Source organism: Colletotrichum siamense, assembly GCF_013390195.1.
Source record: "Colletotrichum siamense strain Cg363 chromosome Unknown KSG_Cg363_contig02, whole genome shotgun sequence".
In the NCBI taxonomy this organism is placed as follows: domain Eukaryota; kingdom Fungi; phylum Ascomycota; class Sordariomycetes; order Glomerellales; family Glomerellaceae; genus Colletotrichum; species Colletotrichum siamense.
In genome coordinates this window covers 3,456,350-3,475,335 of record NW_023501015.1, presented here as the reverse complement: position 1 = coordinate 3,475,335, position 18,986 = coordinate 3,456,350, and the positions used below count along the sequence as shown (strand labels likewise).

General features: G+C 55.2%; 1 protein-coding gene across 1 annotated transcript; it reads left to right on the top strand.

Moving 5' to 3' along the window:
* Positions 1–1,594: 1,594 nt before the first annotated feature.
* CGCS363_v002867 (uncharacterized protein) lies at positions 1,595–4,428 on the top strand (the record flags this gene model as incomplete). The annotated part of the gene is made up of 3 exons (XM_036634716.1): positions 1,595–1,630; positions 1,686–4,280; positions 4,336–4,428. 3 exons carry the CDS (start codon positions 1,595–1,597, stop codon positions 4,426–4,428), a joined length of 2,724 nt encoding a protein of 907 aa, XP_036500641.1.
* Between the last annotated feature and the right edge of the window lie 14,558 nt (positions 4,429–18,986).

The window sequence follows — 18,986 nt, the reverse complement described above, 5'->3', positions numbered from 1 at the left end:
ACAGATCAACTCCAGCCTTGCATTCATATGCACTGTGGTTTGTACTGATTATATGGATTGGCTCTGAGTGGCCTAATTGCTGGAAAGGACTTGAGGATGAAGATGTAGGCAAGGCTCTCAACTACTCATGCGTCGGTCGGGTGTTTTCATCAGCATGCCTGGCTCATCATTAAAGAAAATCCATTGATCTGCTCGATCTATCGATATTATTGAGGGCCCTGGTAAGGCCGAGAACCGTTTTTGGGATGACGGTTAGCACGTCGCCTAAACAGGTTCGGGTGGCTGTCAGAATTGGCATAGCTCGGCGTGATCCCGGCTCAAAGATCCCGGTCGTCAGGAACCCGAAATTACGGTGATTTGAGCCCCAGATTACAGATGTAGACTGATTTTATGCAAGCTGCAACAGCGACGACGGCTCTCAGCCACCGAAGGAAGTATCACCTCAGCTTCCACGAGGATTCAGGATGTTGCGGCCGACGAGGCACAATTTTTCCAGAGATACGCGGATGGATAAGGCGGGAAGGCAATCCCAGAAGAAAACTAAAAATACGGCCCAGTGACCTTTACGCAGTACTGCGTACACGTTCTTGACTTGCTGCTTAGCGTCTGCTCTACGTACCGTGAAGCTAACGGCAACCTGTCTGCCAATAGAAGGGCGGCAGCTGCCCAAGGAAAACGATGAACGAAAGGAACGGGGCAAGGGACGAACCTAAATAAGCTTAGCGCAAGTGCCTCCCCGAGAGTGGGAGCTGCGAAGCATCGCCAGCAAACGGGCGGCCTGCAAGGGGGCGGGGTCCTCTGGCTGCACCTCAGTGTACCTAGGTAGGTACCTTTGGTACGTGTGTACGAATACAGTGAGGTTAGGTAGTGTCAAGTGTCTGCCAGACTGCCACCCGCTGCGACAGGTCACCCAACTCAATTTTTGGGACGGCAAACTCACGCCCTCGGCCACCACGTCTCGCTGCTGGCACTACAACTCTTTTCTGCTGATCCACCTTGCATTTGCATTTGACTGGGAAGAAAAGCATGTCTCTGCCTCCCCAGGGAAAGGCTCTTTCCATCATCCTCCCGTCTCCGCGCCGATAGCGATTACGAAGCGGTTGCTCTGGTGTCACGACCGACCCTCTTGCCATCCACGTCCCTCCGGCTGCGACTCGCACCTCGCTCGATACAGTAAAAAACACCCCCTTGCTCCCTTCCCACCAAGGGGCTCCGGCACAATTCCACGCGCCAGCCACCAGCCACCCTTTGTCCTCCTCTATCCCTTCCTACCTTCCCAAACGGAAGACGCTGTGCGATTGTTTGTCTGAGCTTTCATTGCTTGCTCTGTTGTTCGAAGTCTGTCCGTTCAGATACCCTCAGCCGACTCCACCTCGTTCACCAGAGAAGAACATGCTCCCTACGGCCGCGACTACGACGACGACGACTTCCTCGTAAACAATTCTACGGTTCAACGATTTTCACCCTAATATAATGCTTTGACGAGTCACTCTCTTGCTACAGTCAATCACAAATAATGAACGGGTATTCCCCGGGGAGGCCCTCGCCGCCCCGGGCGCCTGGCCGCGGTGGGGATGAATACAGGAGAGACATGATGGACAACTCTGCGGCGCCACTGCGTGTCAATCCAGTCAGTCTGCCCTATCTGTATTGCCGGCCGCGCGCCATCCTCTAACAAATCGTAGATGAACACGAAGCTACCCCCGAGTTCCGCCCTCGTCGACCTTAAGGACCCTATCCAAGTCCATCTTTTGACCGAGACGGCATTGACCGACAGTAAACAGTTCAGGATATTGTCGCAAGAAGAGGTGGATAGTCTGAAGAAACAGGTGCAGTCCCTGACATTGCGCACGGAGCAAACACGCACAAACCTCGCCATCCAGACGAAATACCGAGATGCCGCGATTTCCATGGCCAGGCTCTATTCGCAGCCCGACGCTGGCAAGAGGAGGAGTTTGATCGGCAGCAACCGCAATAGTATGGGCGAATCCATGCGAGAGGCCGAGGCTGAACGGCAGGCTAGTGAGAAGCGATGCGAAGAGTTGTCAAACGAACTGCGGAACCTCGAGCAACGTCTGATTGAGTCGCAACGAAGTCTATTGGAGCATACCGCTGGTATCCTTCAGTTGACACACAAGGCTTCCAAGAAACCCGTGAATCAGCTGCCGGCGCAAATCATGAACGGAATCCCGGGAAGCCCTGAGAGTCTGTATACGTACACCAACGGTCGCAACAGCATGGAGGTCCCCGGAGATGACTCCTTCTTCGATGAAAATGGCCTGTTTCAAGACTTGGGCCTCGACGGTTCTCCCTCTCGCGGAAAACCCAAGGTCACGCCACTGAATATCCCATCCAAGGCGCCTGGAGTTGAAGACAAGCAGCTGCGAGATGAGGCGGACAGACTCAAGGAGGAAAATGCTCAACTCCGCACGCAAGCTGACGCGGTCAGCAGGCTGCAAGACGAGAACGCACAACTTCGGGCACAGGCTGATGCCTTGAACGCTGAAATCGACTCTTTGCAGAAGGAGAACACACAGCGACTACAATCTGTCACGGATACGGAGCAAAAACTTATGACTTTCAACAACTCTTTGCGAGAGGTAATTGTAAACTTTAATCCTGCCAAGAACAGCGGCTTTCGCGAGCCGCCTGCGCCAGCCCAGCCTGGGGTCGCACTCGGAAGCCAGTTCGAATATCTAGAGCAGGGTCTCATGGTGGTCAGGGAGGAACAGCAACTGCAAGGACAGTCGTCCGACGGTCTCAAGGATGCGGAGTCTGCAGCCGCGGCGTCTTCCATTGCTCTTACTCAAGCCGAGGGACGCATCGAAGATCTAAACCAGAAGTTGCGTGACGTTCTAGTCGTGGTTGACCCTGAGTTCCCTGAGGTCCCCAACGCAGGCCTAGATGCACAGTTCGACTACCTGCGAGATGCGTTGATCGTTGTCGAGGAAGAGATGAAGAAGACCGCCAGCAAGACAGCGGTCAAGAAACAGGACGACGAACAGACTGAGGCAGTCCTCATGGGCTTGTGGGATATTATCCAGTCCGGCTTTGCCAGCATCCAGAAGCAAAAGGCAGACCGCCGCCGCACGCGACTGGAGCAAGGAATGGGAGAGGACGCCGACATGTCAGAGGACGAGAATATCGATACAAACGAGCCTTATTCTTTGTCGGCCTTCTCGACTAAGGTGCAATGGTTGTACAGCCAAGCCACTAGCTTGAAGGAACAAAAGTCGGTCCTCAAGCGCCAGATCAAGCAGCAACGAGAGTTGGGCAACAAGACAGAATCTCAGAAGGACACTGAGTTGAAGGCCAAACAGGATCAGCTCGACCAGCTCCGCGCAGCCCAGGCGCGGGCAGATGAAGAGAGAACCCTTGAGCTGACCATTAAGCAAGACCAGCTTGACCAGCTTCGGTCACTGTTGGAGCAATCCGAGGCGGAAGTTACAGAGGCTCAGGCGAAGCTTGCCAAGGCAGAGAAGGAGGCTGAGACTGCGAATGTCACACGCATGGCCAACGAATCTAGCTCCGCGAGGACCCAGAACGAAATCAAGGAGCGCGATGCCAAGATTGCTGCGCTCGAGGCAAGCGTCAAAGAGGCGGAGACAAAGCTGTCGGGCATCAACAATAACGTCCAGGAGACTGACGGCAAGCTTTCAAAGGCAAACGAGGAAGTCTCTCTGCTCAAGACCAAGTTGGCGGCGGCAGAGAAGGCAGCTGTGGAGAAGCAGCAGGAAGCCGAGGCCAAGAGCAAGGAAGTCAAGGAGAAGGAGGAGGAGCTCGACCGGTTCAACATGATGATTGTCGAGCTGAAGACTGAGTTGACCATTGCGCAAGCTGAGCTTGACGGCGCGTACGGCTCTCGTAAGGAGAGAGCGACGCAGGCCGCGGCTATTAAGAGCACCGCCGAGGTCGAGCAGCTCAAGTCAGAGGTCGACAAACTTAAGGAGGAACTGAGCTCCACTCTTAAGGAACTCGAGAACATTACGGCTGAGACGATCAATGCCGAGAAGGAGAAGTTCGACGTTGAAACCAAACTTGACGATGCGCTGGCCACAAAGTCCAGCCTCGAGGGCGAGGTGGCTTCTCTCAAGGATCAACTCGATGCCGAGGTTCTCAACTCGAGGACCAAGATGTCGAAGCTGCAGGAAGAGCTCGACGCGGAGCGGCTTAAGGTGGTGCCAAGCCCCGGTGCTCGTGGTGCTGGAGCTACTATGCTCAGCGAACAGTTCCGAGCTACGATGAGAGAGGAGAGGAAGAAGTTCCAGGAGGACCTCAGGGTGAGTCAGAAACGTATTCATGCAATTATCACCAGCATACTAATCAATATTACAGGAGGAGCAAGGCAAGAGGAGACGACTCGAGGAAGAGCTATCGAAGCTCAAAAAGTCCCAGGGCCCCGGGCGGTCACCCCTGAGCCCGAGATAATCGACCATATCACGACAATAATACAAGCGGCGTCCACGTTCTCCCACGTCGTATCACACTTACGCCTTCATTTTCATTTACGCGGAGTTCTCCAACATCAATAACAATCATTGCTACACATGTACCACTAGCCACGGGGAGACGATCACCGGTTTACGTTTGTCAGTCTACCACACAAGTTTGCTGGCCTTCTTCTTTCTCCAGCCGGCGTCGCTGTTTATTTTGCATAGCGGGATCATAGAAAAAAGGAGAAAGGGGGGAGAGATATTACCTTCTTGTTTACGTTGGATACCACGCCTTCCGGCTTGTATTGTTGGATGCTGTTGCTGTTGGTCCCATTTTATGTTTTGTACAGAAGCTTGGTGTAGTAGTTTGGATACCATACGACGGAGAATGGAGATGACAGGAGTTTGACTAGGAGAGAAACACCCCAACTAAGAGGTTGAATGAATAACATCAACAGAAATATTAGACCTAGTAACGATTGTGCCCCTGACGTGTCGAAATGATGTGTTTCAGCGGGCTGCTGCACTGGTTCCGTCGATGTTGAGGTTGTGATCCGATGAATCTGAAAAAGATTACTCCATAGTTGCATTGCTGCTAATGCTGGACATGCATGGTCTTTTCGGATTCATCAAGCTTACTCACACTATCACGAACATGGCCGATCCCGCGTAAGCCCCGGGAACCCGACAGGATCGTGATACAAGTCAGCCAGCTCCCTTCAGCTAGTTATGCAAATACAGCTTTGGGCTGCTGGGTCCAGCAGACAGACATGCCTCAGCTTCATTGCGTCTGTCTACCCGAGTCCAGAGTAGGAGTCTGACGATGTTTCACCACCCTCACTCAGCCTTGGCCGTACACATGGCTATGAAAGATGGGTTGAAGCAACTTGGATGTCTACAAGGACTCACACACACACACACACACACACACACACACACTCCTTGCAAGACTCACGACCAAGATGCCTGCCTGGTCAGTCAGATACGTCAGTGCCAGACCCCCTATTGCCGCAGAGATAAGTGGTTCTCGTATAGGGAGAGAGGATATTTTCAGCCTTGAGCAGGATCTACAGGGCACCAATTCCAACACAAATCGTAGAATACGACATGAAGCACTCAAAGTGGGAACAGCAGGAAGCTTCACAAATCCAAAAGAGTTTTGCTAGTTGGACAGTGTTCGTTAGCTATCCGGGCAGTGTCCCCCTATAATCCGTGATTATAGAGAGAACGATAGGAGTAGTAATAAGGATAACGACGATGATAATAATAACGATAATAACGACGACGACGACGACTACGACGACGACTACGACGACGACTATTATAATAATAAAGGACGATAATAAACAATAACGATAACAAAGGCGAGAAATATAATAGTCGCTTTAGAAACAAGCTACGGATTACACACGTATGTACAGATACTGCCCGGATAGCTAAATGATACTGCCCGACTAGCAAAACTCATCCAAAAACCTCACGAGGCATATCATCATCGAGCTGCAATCACTCATTTCGGAACTCTCAATAAAAGAGCACATGCCGGGGACACGCACGCGCGCTCTCTTCCCCCCGCCCTCAACACGATAGCCATCGTCCCGGACCCGCGTGAGCAAATCAGAAAGACGATCACGCATCTGTAATCATTTCGCCCCTCCCCAGATTGGATGTGATATCGTCATCCCACGGCGAAAAGGTGGAGGCGAGATGGGCGCGCCGCGGCCACCGCCCGCTCCGCCGGAAGCCAATCCGCAATGGGACCAGAGGGTAAAGAAAAAACGTGTCGAGCACATGAGATAGATTCGCGCGCCCTCAATTCCGCCTGCCGTATATGACCGGACCCGTCTCCGTTGCGACATTCTTGATGGTCACCTGACTGGTCCCCAAGACGCAAGACCCTCAACAAAGGGAACAGGGCGGCAAATCGCTGCTCAATGAAGCTCGAGATCGACAACGAGCATGATCTTCGGCCTGCCAGATTGGATGGGATGTTCGAATCCTGGCATAGGCCGTATAAGGCATGACACAATATTGGGCTTAGGGCGGCCCCCAAATGGCAGGGCAGGTAATTACCCAAAGGAGCCGGGGGTGAGAGACCGAGGGGGGGAACGAACCGTGAACATGAGAAAAGCAGCCTTTGTGTGCGTGGTTCATGGGATCTGCGAATCCGCCGAAAGGTCTGGATTCCTCGGGAACGCCCATCTTCGCGAAGATGACGATACGGCAAGGCGAGGCAAGGTCCCACGGGTCATTTGGGAGGTTGGTGGTGCCGGTGGAAGTGCCGGGGTGGTGTTGGCACCGAATGGTCCAACGCATGGGGGAGAGGAAGTGAGAAGAAAACCCTTGCCTCGTCTTTGTCTCTTTGACCGCGCTCCCCGAATCAGGCACCATCAGTGCCTTGTTGCCCTTTGGCAAATGAGTTTTTGCGACTCTGTTTCCACGCCGCTTTGGCATCGAAATTTGGTGGGGAGGCAATGGTGCTGCCGATCTTCATTGTCTGTAGGGCGGCGGAGCCACTGGCCCAAACCGGACGGCTGACAATCTTTGATTGGAGCCGAGACTCGAGTAGCGTATGACCAGGGGGGCGGGTTGGCTGCGAAGCCTTTCAAAGACAATGAGCTTGTAGCGTGTTCCTGATGGCGTACGTGTCACGATGGAGACTTGCCAGATTTGTAGGGGCATCCTTTTGAAGATGGAGTCGTGGCAGGCAGGCAGGCAGGCAGGCAAGCAGGCGGTGGCAATGACAATGTGGGCAGAGAAAGTCTGATGCACGATGGTGGAGGGGCGGTAAGTGGGAAAAGGAACGACCCAAATGGCGGTGATCACGGCAGGTGAGGTATTCATGCAGTTTGGCGGCCTTTTACAGCAAGACAACCATATGTAGGTTGCGTATGGAACGTCAACGCAGCAGCGCGTCTGGGCTGGGGCGTGAACACCTGGCTGCTCACCGCCCTCAAACTGCATCCCTATGGCATCTTTTGAGAAATAGAGGAGATCTCCCTTCTCATTAGTCACAAAAGCCCTTGCAAGCTTCTGAGGACGAACCCTGGTGAAACTCGCTGTCGGCAAGCGAGAGTCGATGCTGAAGAATTGAGCTGAGGTCATGGCTGGCATGGAGGCCTTGATCGAAAAGCTGCAGAGTCATATCCACACGTTTTGGTGGATTCAATGGAGACGGGGCCTGGATGAGGAGGGCCAAGACCATCAAATGCTGCGTCGCTTTGAACACGCATTGGTGGCGAGCGTATCCGTTGACTGTAGGGCTTCGTCAAAAGAGCTGAAGCTGAGGCAGAGCAGATGCAACTGAACGACATTAAAAAAAGATTGGACTCCAAGGACCCATGCTTGCCCACCCACATGGTGACCTTACGGCGTAAGGGCGGAGTCCCCGATGCTGGCTCGAGAACAGCGTAAGGGCTTCTTTCTCAGGGGTTTGGGCCTTCTAGAAGACACGGAAAAGACGGGTAAAAGAGGAGGTGCCACAGCTCGGCCCAGATCCCGCAGTGATGTGATTTGAAACGGTTGATGCTGGAAGGTTGGGGCTCTGGCAAGTGGGCAAAGGGGGGCGTGGCAGTGTGGCACTGATGGCAGCAGTGCCGTTCAGCAATGAAAAATAAGAGACGAGACAGACATCGACCGGGCACGGAAGACAGGCGCACTTCGGGAAAGGCCTATTTGCTCTGTGTGGGCACGGTCCGGACGTTGTCCAGCAAAGGCCCTTCCCTAACCCTTCCCACCGGCCAAGGATGCGACAAGAGGCATGGCGACAGAGTCAGCGACGTGTACGAGCTTTGTGTGGTGTGGGTGTGCTTGTGTGCATCTGACTTGTCACAGCCATCTGCTTCTCAGGACCCCAAACAGGTTGCCGACGCAGCGTCGTCTTCTGGGCACACACAAATCGTGCCGGGACGTGGTCCAACGACGCATCAACGACGATCAATCCAAACCGTACCGACACTGGGGGGCGTTGCGGTGCGGTGCGGTTAACTTGAGCTGGCTGCCATCAATCAGCTGTTGCCACAGCGTGCTGCGTTGCTAGCTTGGTCTCTTTATCAACTTGGGATTCCACTTGCACCAAGTCCCGGCATCGGAAGTGGGAGATTGAGCAGGGGAGGCCACCCGGTGCAGACCGACTTTGGTGTTTGGTTGGTTTGGGTGGGATGCGCTGCGATGCAAGAATACTATTGCGTACGGTACTGAGAAAAGTCTCCTGACGGGCTGCAAGCTGCATTCGTTGGACGGGTTGCAGCATGGCAGTGATGTTGCCTCTGCACCGTCACGCCCGCCTCAGGAGTAATACGGCGGAGGCGATATGCTTGCTGATCGTCTGAAGCGCCGGACAAGGTGCCCGAAGGCCGTGGAAAACGCAGTGGTCGGGGCATGTTGTGTGCGTGCTCTGGGAGCGGACCGAGTCATGGGCTCGATCCATCCCTCTATATTGTCACTAGAGCACCGGTTGGACAACGGCCACGCGGTGCACTTGTCTGAACCTCTGAAGCTTAGCGTGCGAAGACATGAAGCAGAACTTGTCGGGCGCGCGATGGTCAATGAAGTTAATGAGCGCCATCATGGCTGTCGCACTCGATGCATGACACGACAAACCGGCCAACGGTTTGCAGGTGGTTGAAAAGTGCCGTCTTGGACGAGCGACGCGCGTTGTACTACAGCACAGAGGAGAAAACGAGGTACCATGTAACAGGTAGCAGCCGCACTCGAGCTGTTCTGTACCCCTCGCTCCCCTAGCAAGGGCCTTGTTGAAATGCAACTCTCGCCTAGGAAGAATCCAGAAGGCCCGGCGAACAAGAGGGCCAATAATGTTGCACTAATGTCGTAGTTGGGACGATGGGATCTGCCAAGCATCCTCGTCGGCGACTCTGTCAATCTCTCTTGGGTTGATTGGGGGCAGCTCAGTCAAAGGCAACCCTCAAGCTTTGGGCCGAGTTTGTCTGGCTGGGCTGTGCTTAAACCTTCACAGTGACCCAATCTCGGTGAGGCGGCAAGCGACAGTCAGGTGAAGGACGGTCTATCAATGCCTTGCTTGCTTAGAAAAAGCATGCAGGCAAGCGGTCGGTAGCATCTGTATCACACTTACAGCGACAGTAGGCTGCCGAAACGAAGCATTCGCCGTTGCGTCGCGTTGCGGTTCCCATGATGTTTGCCGACCGGGTAATGGATGTTGTCGTTGCGTAATCCATCACCACCAAAGGGGGGAAGCTGAGGAGAGTTGATCTTCTTTTGTCTATTTCTGTTACTCGGCGTGGAGGGAGGGCAGGAAAGAAAGTTGGATCCAGAGTTTGAAGCTGACCTCACCTCCGTGACAGTAACCAAGTACGGCTGGATTCCCGCAGTGGCTCGGCAGACGGCCATGTCAGAGGTGGGTGCGACAGGACCATCACCGGCGTTCGATCGAATCGAGAGACGGTGCTGTGTGGGCTCCGTACTCGAGAACTTCGGACACCGGTTGACAACTTGATGGTGGGCAGGTAAATGTCGGACCGTTGAAACTGGGAGGGCAGGCCGCAGACGTGAATTGGTGGTGTGAGCTGTGCAGCCTCGTTCTCAGCAGCAGTGGTGCGAGGATGACCCTCGTCCCTGGACAGCCGCGGTTCCCGGTTTGCGGACCCTTGGTGTGCTCCATCAACCACATGGCAAAACGAGGCAGAAGGGATGGAGGGATGGAGGGTTCGCCGTGGCCGAGGCGTCTTTGTTTGACGCGTAGTGTGTGCAGTAGGTGGTGCCCGTAGTGCCTTGGATGCGTCCGCACCGCACGCACACATCCACTATTCGAAAAAGACATTTTCCAGCATCGACGTCAGAAGTTGATTGACTCGTACTGCAGGAAGATGGGCGGTGGCTCGGGCAAGAGTCAGCCAGCGGCAATTTTAGATGCAAGCTGATTCCGTTCCGGATACCTTACAGGGTGGTAGCGGGAGTGGTGGACGTTTTGGAAGAGATGAGATGATCTCAGCTCATCAACGCCCGATCCATCCATCCATTCGCATGCATGTAGGTCCAGAGGGCTTATCCGTAGGTGGACATGCGCAGAATAAGGACTGTCGTCATACTTTGATTGTGTATTGTGCCGTAGCGCGTCGTGTCCCATGTATGTTGGCTGGGGCATCAAGCTTCCGCCGCCGGCGACGACAGACAGACAGCACGGTTCATCTCTTCACCGGGACCTAATACTTGTCGCAAAGTCCGGGGAGTCAAAGCCACACGTCGAGGTTGGAGCCGGAAAGGAAGCGAAAAGGAAGCCCATGCCAGACTCAGGGGCGAGCACGCAGCACGGCATCACCTTACTCATGCGTGGAGTAAACTGGCTGCCGGTCAAGTCTGAGTATCGGGCAGCGGCCGGCGTCTCGAGAGTTGAAATTGCATTCTGCCGTGCGCCGTTGGCGTTTGGATCAAGTGACGGGCGCCCCGGAAGTTGCGAGATGGACGCCTATTATCTTACTGCGCAGACAGACGGACGGGCGGCCACGCTGCCGGGCACCGTCTGAAGCTTCTCTCATCTGGCAGTCCAGTCCAGTCCAGTCTCGACGACCTCGACGACGGCGACATGATTGCCAGTCCGGGCTCACAAGCCTCAAAAAGGGCCACTCAGCAGTAGCGGACGGCTCAGCGTCAAACGACGGCGGTCAGCGAGGCGTCTGGCTCGCCATCGGCCATTTTCGCAGAGGCTCCGATATCTCGGCCGCATGCACCCAGGAATGGGTTAATTAACAGCCACACCTCACGGGCTAGACATCTCCATGTAGATCCATCCGACCGACGGCCTGGAGGCTGATTCAAACCAAGTTCCCGGGCGTCCCCCGGCGAGCATAGGGGCGGGTTGGGGCGGTTCGTATCCCGAGATCTTGTACGAACGGACAGGAAAAGAGTGGGTAGATAAATTGCGGGAGCGATGGAAGTTGTTGGCTCGCTCCGTTTGACTGCCTGCCTTGCGAAGTAAATGCCACTTCCCCCTGGTGACAATTTTGGAGTTGCCGACGGACGGACGATGGAGTCGGACGACGATGGTTCTGAACCAACGTTGCATCTGTTCATCTTGCCCGCCTACAGCGAACGAGTCGGCACGTACGTAGACGGGGAATTGCGATGGGCCGTTTGAGGTGCGACGATGCGTGTGGTATTGCTCATTTCACCTCATGTCCGCCTGGCTCGTATGGCGCAAAGGACTGGTGGCAGAAGGCGGCGATGGCTCCGACGCCAGGGTTGGCAAAGGACCAACCAACCAAAAAAAAAAAAAAAAAAAAAAAAAAAAACAAAAAAAAGAGTCGTTGGAGAAATTGATTGCGAGGGTTGATTGATCAGCAGGACAGATTGTTGGTGGTTGGTCGCATCTGGAGTGGACAGTGGACGAGGCGAAGACGGTGGATGTGATCGTGGATCGCAGCTAGATGGATCCAATCTTAATGCCAACGGGAAGGAAAGACGGGACTACTTGCGCTAGCCAGGGGGGGAAACGGTGCCTCGGCTGCCTCTTTCTCTGGCAAGAAGTTGCCTCCCTCCCACTACTGCTACTTCACCAGTAAAGGTACTTGGCGGTACCGACGCACCACCACCGCACCGTACCTTACTCAGACTCAGATGAACCATGGACCTGTCGCCGTCGGTCCGTCGCCCTTTGTCTGAAGAACGGGAGGAGATGACGGAGCGCATTCCGTATCCGTCCAGGGCCGTTCCAGCCCACAGAGCCAAACGCCCAGCAGCTCCAGCACCAGCACCAGGCCTCGACGCAAGACTCCCGGGCACGTATCAGCTGACGATGCAATGGAACAGGGTCGCACGCGCTCAGAGTGCCCTGCGACCCGGCTCCGAAGAAGACGACACGATCCCAAGGCCGGCCGCAGCATCCCCCATGTCCGGGGCAAACTTCGAGTTGAGCTCCAACTTCCGCGACTCTTCAGACACGCAGTCTCCGCCGTGCCTTAGCGAGGCAGGGCAGGCCATGATGGACACTGTCGATGGTCAGGTACCCGTCTCCGTACCCTTATTACTTGCTACGTAGTGCTTACCGTACCTAGCCCTGAAGATGCGGCGCCTCGGTCGGTTGCTCCCTCTCTCCCACTTGACGCAATTGAGATGGATGCGGATGCAGGGACGGGCCCCCGGAAAAGACATCGACATCGAAGCAACTCTACGCTCGCCGGCACTGTACCAGAGAGTACGCGGGAAGGTACTATCTCGGTGGCCAGGCTGACCGAGGGAGAGGTACCGCGCGCTGAGTTGTGACCGAGGGGATGAATAAAAACAGCCCCCACTACCATCATATTGGAGACCCATGGCAATGGCACCCTTGGGGAGAGGGAGGCATGGGAGACATGGGAGGCATTGATTTGTTTCTTCCAGATGGTTTCTGCCTCCCTGGATAATTCCCCGACCCAATTTTTGAAAATAGTCACTGGTCGTCTGCCAGCAGCGGATGTAACCCCACGCCGCGGTCGGGCATGCAGAAATATCATAGTGCAGCCCTCAAGATTGGGAGGATGGAGTCAGTCAGAGTCGTGTGTGCGTGTACGTGTGCCAAGTGGAAGACTGCCAGTTGTGGGTTCACACTTGCTTTGATGGCAAACCCATGGATGATGACTGCCCATACGGATCCCGTGGATCACAACTACTGCGCTGCGTATGCAGGACGTGTAAGTGTATGGAGAGTCCGAAGGCGTATGCATCTTGCGCTTTTCTTCCGGCTCCGTCATTTCTTTATCTGCGGTGGTGGCGGCGGCGGCGGCGTCGGCGGATCGAACTTGTCTGCGATGTCGGGCAGCGGCCGAAGGGGGCAACATGGAATCCTTTCAACGCAATGCGCAAGATTTGAAGGCGGTACACTATGGTGGCACCTCCTCGAGCGCTGACGCTGTGCGGTGATGAGAGTAGCGCGCGGGTGAGAGAGTCAATGCAGGTTGGTGTCGTGTGCCTGTTGTAGTTGCTCTTCTTCTTCTCCAGGACCAGACTTTGTCAAAAGTACCTCTCTTCAGGTCCAAGTCCAGAGTGACGGAGGCGCTCACCTTGCGCACCTCCCTGGATGGTAGGCAGGTAGCTCTCTCACCGTGAGAAGAACACCAGACTGGACCTCAGACTGGCGTCTGGGAGATTCAGGCAGGGTGTCAGGTCCGTGTAGGCTGCCCCATGGTGCACCCCCTTGCTGTCCGCCCTGTGCCAGAGTCAGTGTTCATAACTGCCCTGCTTGCTGTCCCAGCCGGCCAGACAAGTGGCAGGCAGGGCAGTCTCCGATAGCCCCAACTCATTTTTGGAAGGTATTCAGACAGCTGAACTGAAAATACCTGGAATAAAGTGAAGTACCTTCGTATGCCGGGCCAGGCCCCTGGGACACTGGAGCAATGGAGGAAGCAAGGTACCGGCGGCGTGGATTGCTGGGTTGTCTCAACTGGCCCTTGCCGTTGCTCTTTTGCCTTTTCCATCCTGGCATCATGCATCTTTTGCACTTGTTCTTTTCTTCTTCGACTGTTATTCCTCCGATACTTGCTTATCCATCCACGGCCCACCCCTTGTTGGAGTAAAACCCCATGCCAGGCGCACCACCCGTTTCTCATGATCGACCAACTCCTTTCTCCTTTGTTTTTCTTGTATTAATTCCTCCCCCGCCAAGAATGCGTGCGTCCTTGCTTTCCTTTCGCTCGGACTCCCCTCCAACAGATGATTTAGTACGTAGGTAGCAGAACGGGGCGTTGTGCTCATCTTGTCGACGGCGTCCGTCCTTACATGGCATGGCCCACGCTACGCAAGACGACTCGACTCCTCTTGGCTCCTCATCCTCACCTCCTCACGATCATCCATCCGCATTCAACCAAGCTTACCGGCGGACGGACGTACAAGCGGGCGGGAGTGAAAGCGTGTGAGAGGTGGAAGCGGTGGTTCTGTGCGGCGGTAGTGGGATGGATTCCTGACGGATAGGACACCTTCCATTCCATCTCCAATCTCCATCTCCGTCTCGGCCTGCCGTCCGCCGCAAACTATGCAACACGGCCTCCACGATCTACGACCTGGCGGTCGATACCGAGTTTCGCTTGCTTCTGCTGCAGTTTGAGGGTGCTGATGCCCACCCGTAGTGTATTACTGCAGCTACCGGAATCGGTTGAGTTCCCGCTTGCTGGTGGTGGCCGATAATACGATGCGAACCGAACCTAACGTGGTTGACTCGCCGTCCGCCGCCGCCGCCTTATTGCTTTACCAACTTCGACCTGCCTGCCTTGCATTACCTCACCCTCGCCTGACCTCACCCCAAAATTCAAGTCTCTTGTCATGTCGCCCCGAGCGAGGGGCCGGCAGGTGAAGTACACTAGCTTGCCCTTCCTGAATGATGCGGTGGTCATCTCTTTGCCGACAAGCGGCGGCGGCGACGGCGCCCCCGCGGCTATCGTGTGTCGTGTGTCTTTCTGTTCTTTCAACCCGCACTCAACGACTAGTCACACGCGCATACCTACCCTTTTGCCCTTGGCTTGTTTGATTCCATGAACAAGAAGAGAGTCTGGTGTTTTGAACATGCTGGTCGCTCCAACGACGCTGGATCGACCTGGCCCCGTCTCAACGCCACACCGTCGTCCCCTTTTTTTTGGTTTTGGTATCCCCTTCAACCTGTTCCAGCTTCCCGGGGAAAACAAAACAAGGAGAACCAGGCAAAGAAGGGAGGCTGGCTGGCGTGTTCCATAAGGTATCCATTTTGCGTTCCGTTCTTCGAGATCACCGACAGACGCATGGGTCGTGGTTCTTTGGGAGAGAGTCTCCGGCGGCCGGCAGGGACAGGCCCGAGTGGACGCAACCCCCAAGAGGAGGAAGAGTCCCAAGTACCAAACGTGTTGTTCGTTCACGCCCCCCGGCCCGCCGCAAGGATCTCTGTCCTGGGCCCTGGGTGCAGTAGGTGCCAATCGCCCCAGCGTGCGATGAGCGTGGCATGGCATGGTCTGGCATGGTCTGGCATGGCATGGGGCATGGCAGCATGGGTAATTATCTCGTCTTAGTGGCCGTGGGCGTACCGACACCCGAAGAAGAAATCAGTCAGAGCCACGAGCGAGGACGAGCACTGACTGGCAGGCAGTGTTATTTGATGCAAATGGCAATGGCAACGGCAATGGCAAATGACGATGGCGAGATGCACACGATTCTCTCTCCAACTTGTATTGCCTCAATCAGCGGTGCTGCTGTTGACGCCGCCTCAGCTCAGCTCACCGCCTGCCGACTCGACTCGACTGGCATTGGCCGGCCGTTGTTATTTCGTGTCGATACGCCCGCCGGTGCCACACTGCCACCCAAGGGACCAGAGTGACGAGTTGCAGATGGCGTGGCATTGGCATAGCGAATATGTATGCGGCTTGCAGGTATCGTTCGTTGTTGAGGGTATCCGTAAGGAAGGTAGTTAGGTACCTACCTACCTTACCAAGGTACTCGGCGAGGTCCCGAGGGACGAACAACTGGCTTGAATCGCATGCGTATCCGTAGATTGGTGGGAGTGAGTTGTAATGCTGTGCTGTGCTGGTGCTCGCCGGCCGGTGCTGCACAAAGAAGACACCGCAAGCACAGCGCTGCACTGCAGCAGCATCCACCGGACTGCTGCAATCTTGGTGCTGCTGGTTCTGCCGATGGTGCTTTAATGCCGGCGGTCGACCGGGTGGTGGTGGTAGTGGTGGTGGTAGCGGTGGTGGAGGGGCAGCGAAAGCGAGCAAGCAAGGCGACAATGTACCACTGCCGTGTATGCAGGCTGCAGAGGTACATGACATGGTCGCTCCGTGTTCCCATCTCATGGACGGAGCGGTGGGCGCGGCCGTGGGCTAGCTAGGACGTGGCTTGTCATGGCTATGGGGAAGTTCTCAAAGGGACCTCGCAAAGATGACGGGCTAAAGCCGCGGCGGGCAAGGAGGCGCGGTGCTGGAATTGGCGGGTTGAGGCGTCCATGAGGCGTGCCGTACCTGACAGAGAAGGGAAAGGTGCCAACACCATGAGCGGGAACTGGGAAGGGATGCTGGGTCGAGGTGAAGTGAGGGAAGCAGATGAGGGAGGCATGGCATGTATGGGATAGGTGTGTGGTGTGGTGTGGTGTGGTGTGGGATGTGTCGCTCTCTCACTCTTTCTCTGTCTGCGCTGCTGCAGTTGCTCCAACATCTGGAAGTAGCAGATGCGTGCCTCTGACGCGGCAGGTGCTGCAGCGAGATACGAAAGGGGTACATGGGCCCTCCACATCACTGGACATCACATACCTGACCCGTACGGATACGCAGTACACCCTCACCCTCACCCTCTACTGCGTATCTGCTGGTTCCTGCTGCTGGTGCCCGTTCCTACGTCGCTCCTGCCAGGGTCAGGACAACCTTCTTCTCTGTCAGGACCTGAGCTGGCCTGGCTGACCATGCTATGCCATGCCATGCCACAAGGCACGGCACCATTACCGTGCCATACCAGCCAGAACACGCCGTTCAGGTCAAGGAAGGGGGCCGCGAGAGAATGTCAGTGGGTGCTGCGCTAAAAGATGAAGCTCCGAGTGTGTAGTGTGGGCGAGGAGTATCTATCTGTACTGCTGCTGCATTGAAGAGAGGGTGCATTGCCAGCAATTTCACCCAACCCATCCAAGCGCATATCATCCCTTGGCCTGGGACCTGGTTCCCGGCCATGTGTAAGGTAGGTACATACATACATGCATACATACATATGGGGCTTCTTTGCCTCGCTCTTTAGTGCCAATACACCGGACACACATCACTAACAAAGTGGAAAGCCTCTACTGACTGGTCAAGGCAGGGTTTGGGTACCTGTTCCTGCGCCTGTCGCAGGTACCTTGCCTCTCTCTCTCTGTCGCTCTCTCATTCTCATTCTGTCAGAGTCTCTCTCCTTCTTTTTTCCCCATTCCCCCTTCTCATTGTTTTTATTCAGGTAGTGTATTGGCTTGGGCTTTTCCGCCTTCCAGTTCCTTTCCGCCGCCTTCTTAGACGCTACCTCACACATGCATGTCTATGTAAGTGTGTAAGGTATTATACCAATGGTGGTGTGCGTAGGTGTGGTATGTGTACATTGCTGCTGCGGTACACTTTTGAGTCCCCCGTCTTGACTTGAGTCTTTCCGCGGGCAGCCCAAAGAATACGCTATGTACCTGAGGTGGCATACCTTACCTTGCCTCCCGTCCTCTCTCCACTCCTACGGCCTTCCACACTCCCCCCGTCCCCTCCCACACACACACTCACACACTCATACTCCAGACAGAGGCACACACACACCAGACAGACCAGACCAGACCAGACCAGACCAGCAGAGTGTGCTAGCTAAGTAACCTGCCCGTCCTAGTGCACCTGCTAAAAGGTGAGGCGTGTACGTACCCCCCTCCCACCCCTTCTGTTGCTCTATGTATGTACTATGGGCAATGTACCTTACCCTCCATACGTCTTAATATTATTGTTTGGCTTTAACACGCTCCAGTCCTCTCCTCTCTCCTTTTTTTTTTCATCCCTTCCCCGGCTGCATACTGCACTGACCTGACCTGACCTGGTCTGGGGCCTGACCTGACCGTACTTACCGACCGTATTTCTCTTGCCTCTCCCGTCCCCTTACTAGATGTGATTTTCCTCTTCCTTTCCTTCCTTCTCTCCGTTTGCAATTTCCTTCCCAATTTGTAATTGACTCTCTGGGCTCTTTGGCTTGCTTCTTGCACTCTCTTTTGCTCGGGTCCATCCTTCTCTCGCTACGCTACCTAGCAATCTCCCGGCATCTCACCCGCAGCATCCAACCAAGCCTCGCCTCTCAGCTGGCTACAGACCTGCTCACCCGCCTGGCCCCCCTTCCTCAAATCTCATAACATCCTCCTCGCTCGCCCTCCAATAGACTTTCACCCTTTTTCCCAACTTCCACCCGGGAATCGAGCAACACTGAACGGAAACATACACCCCCCGACCAACCAACAATTCTACCGATCTCCCGCCACCACGATACACACGCCGTTGTCGTACTGCGCCTGACCGCACTCTCGGGCTCGACACACGCTTCGCTGCTCATCTCACTCCCACGCCCACTCTCACCCGACGGCAGCAACCAACAAGAATTATTGTGACCCTGTCGTGGCCGCTTGCTTGCTTGCTTCCCAGCCGTGTCTGCTGCAGCAAGCCCCCTCCCACCCAATACGGACTTGTCGTGGTCCAGCCGCTCCTTCTGCACATCTGCTTGAAGCACCGAAGCAAACGTCCCTCGAGAAAGTGACCCTTGCCTCGAATCTCACAATTGCCGTTGCATTCTGCGCCGCATTCGCAACCCATTCTGTAAGTTGCCATGAGCATGCCTCGCTTACCCGGCCACCGCAGCCGCAAACTCGCAATCCTGCCTCCGAAGACTGGGTTCATTACACAGAGCTACGGCAACTGGCACCTGCACACATCCGTGTGTTGCTCACGAGACCTGCTCCGTCTCACAAAACCGCCAGTGCTTGTTTGCGGCCCTCCATCTAGATATACTCTTGCTAACTTGCTCTCTTGCGGGACACTAGCCCCACGACAGCTCTCTCCCCTACTTCAACCATCTAGGCCCCATTTTCCTGTCTCAGCGCCGATTTCGAGT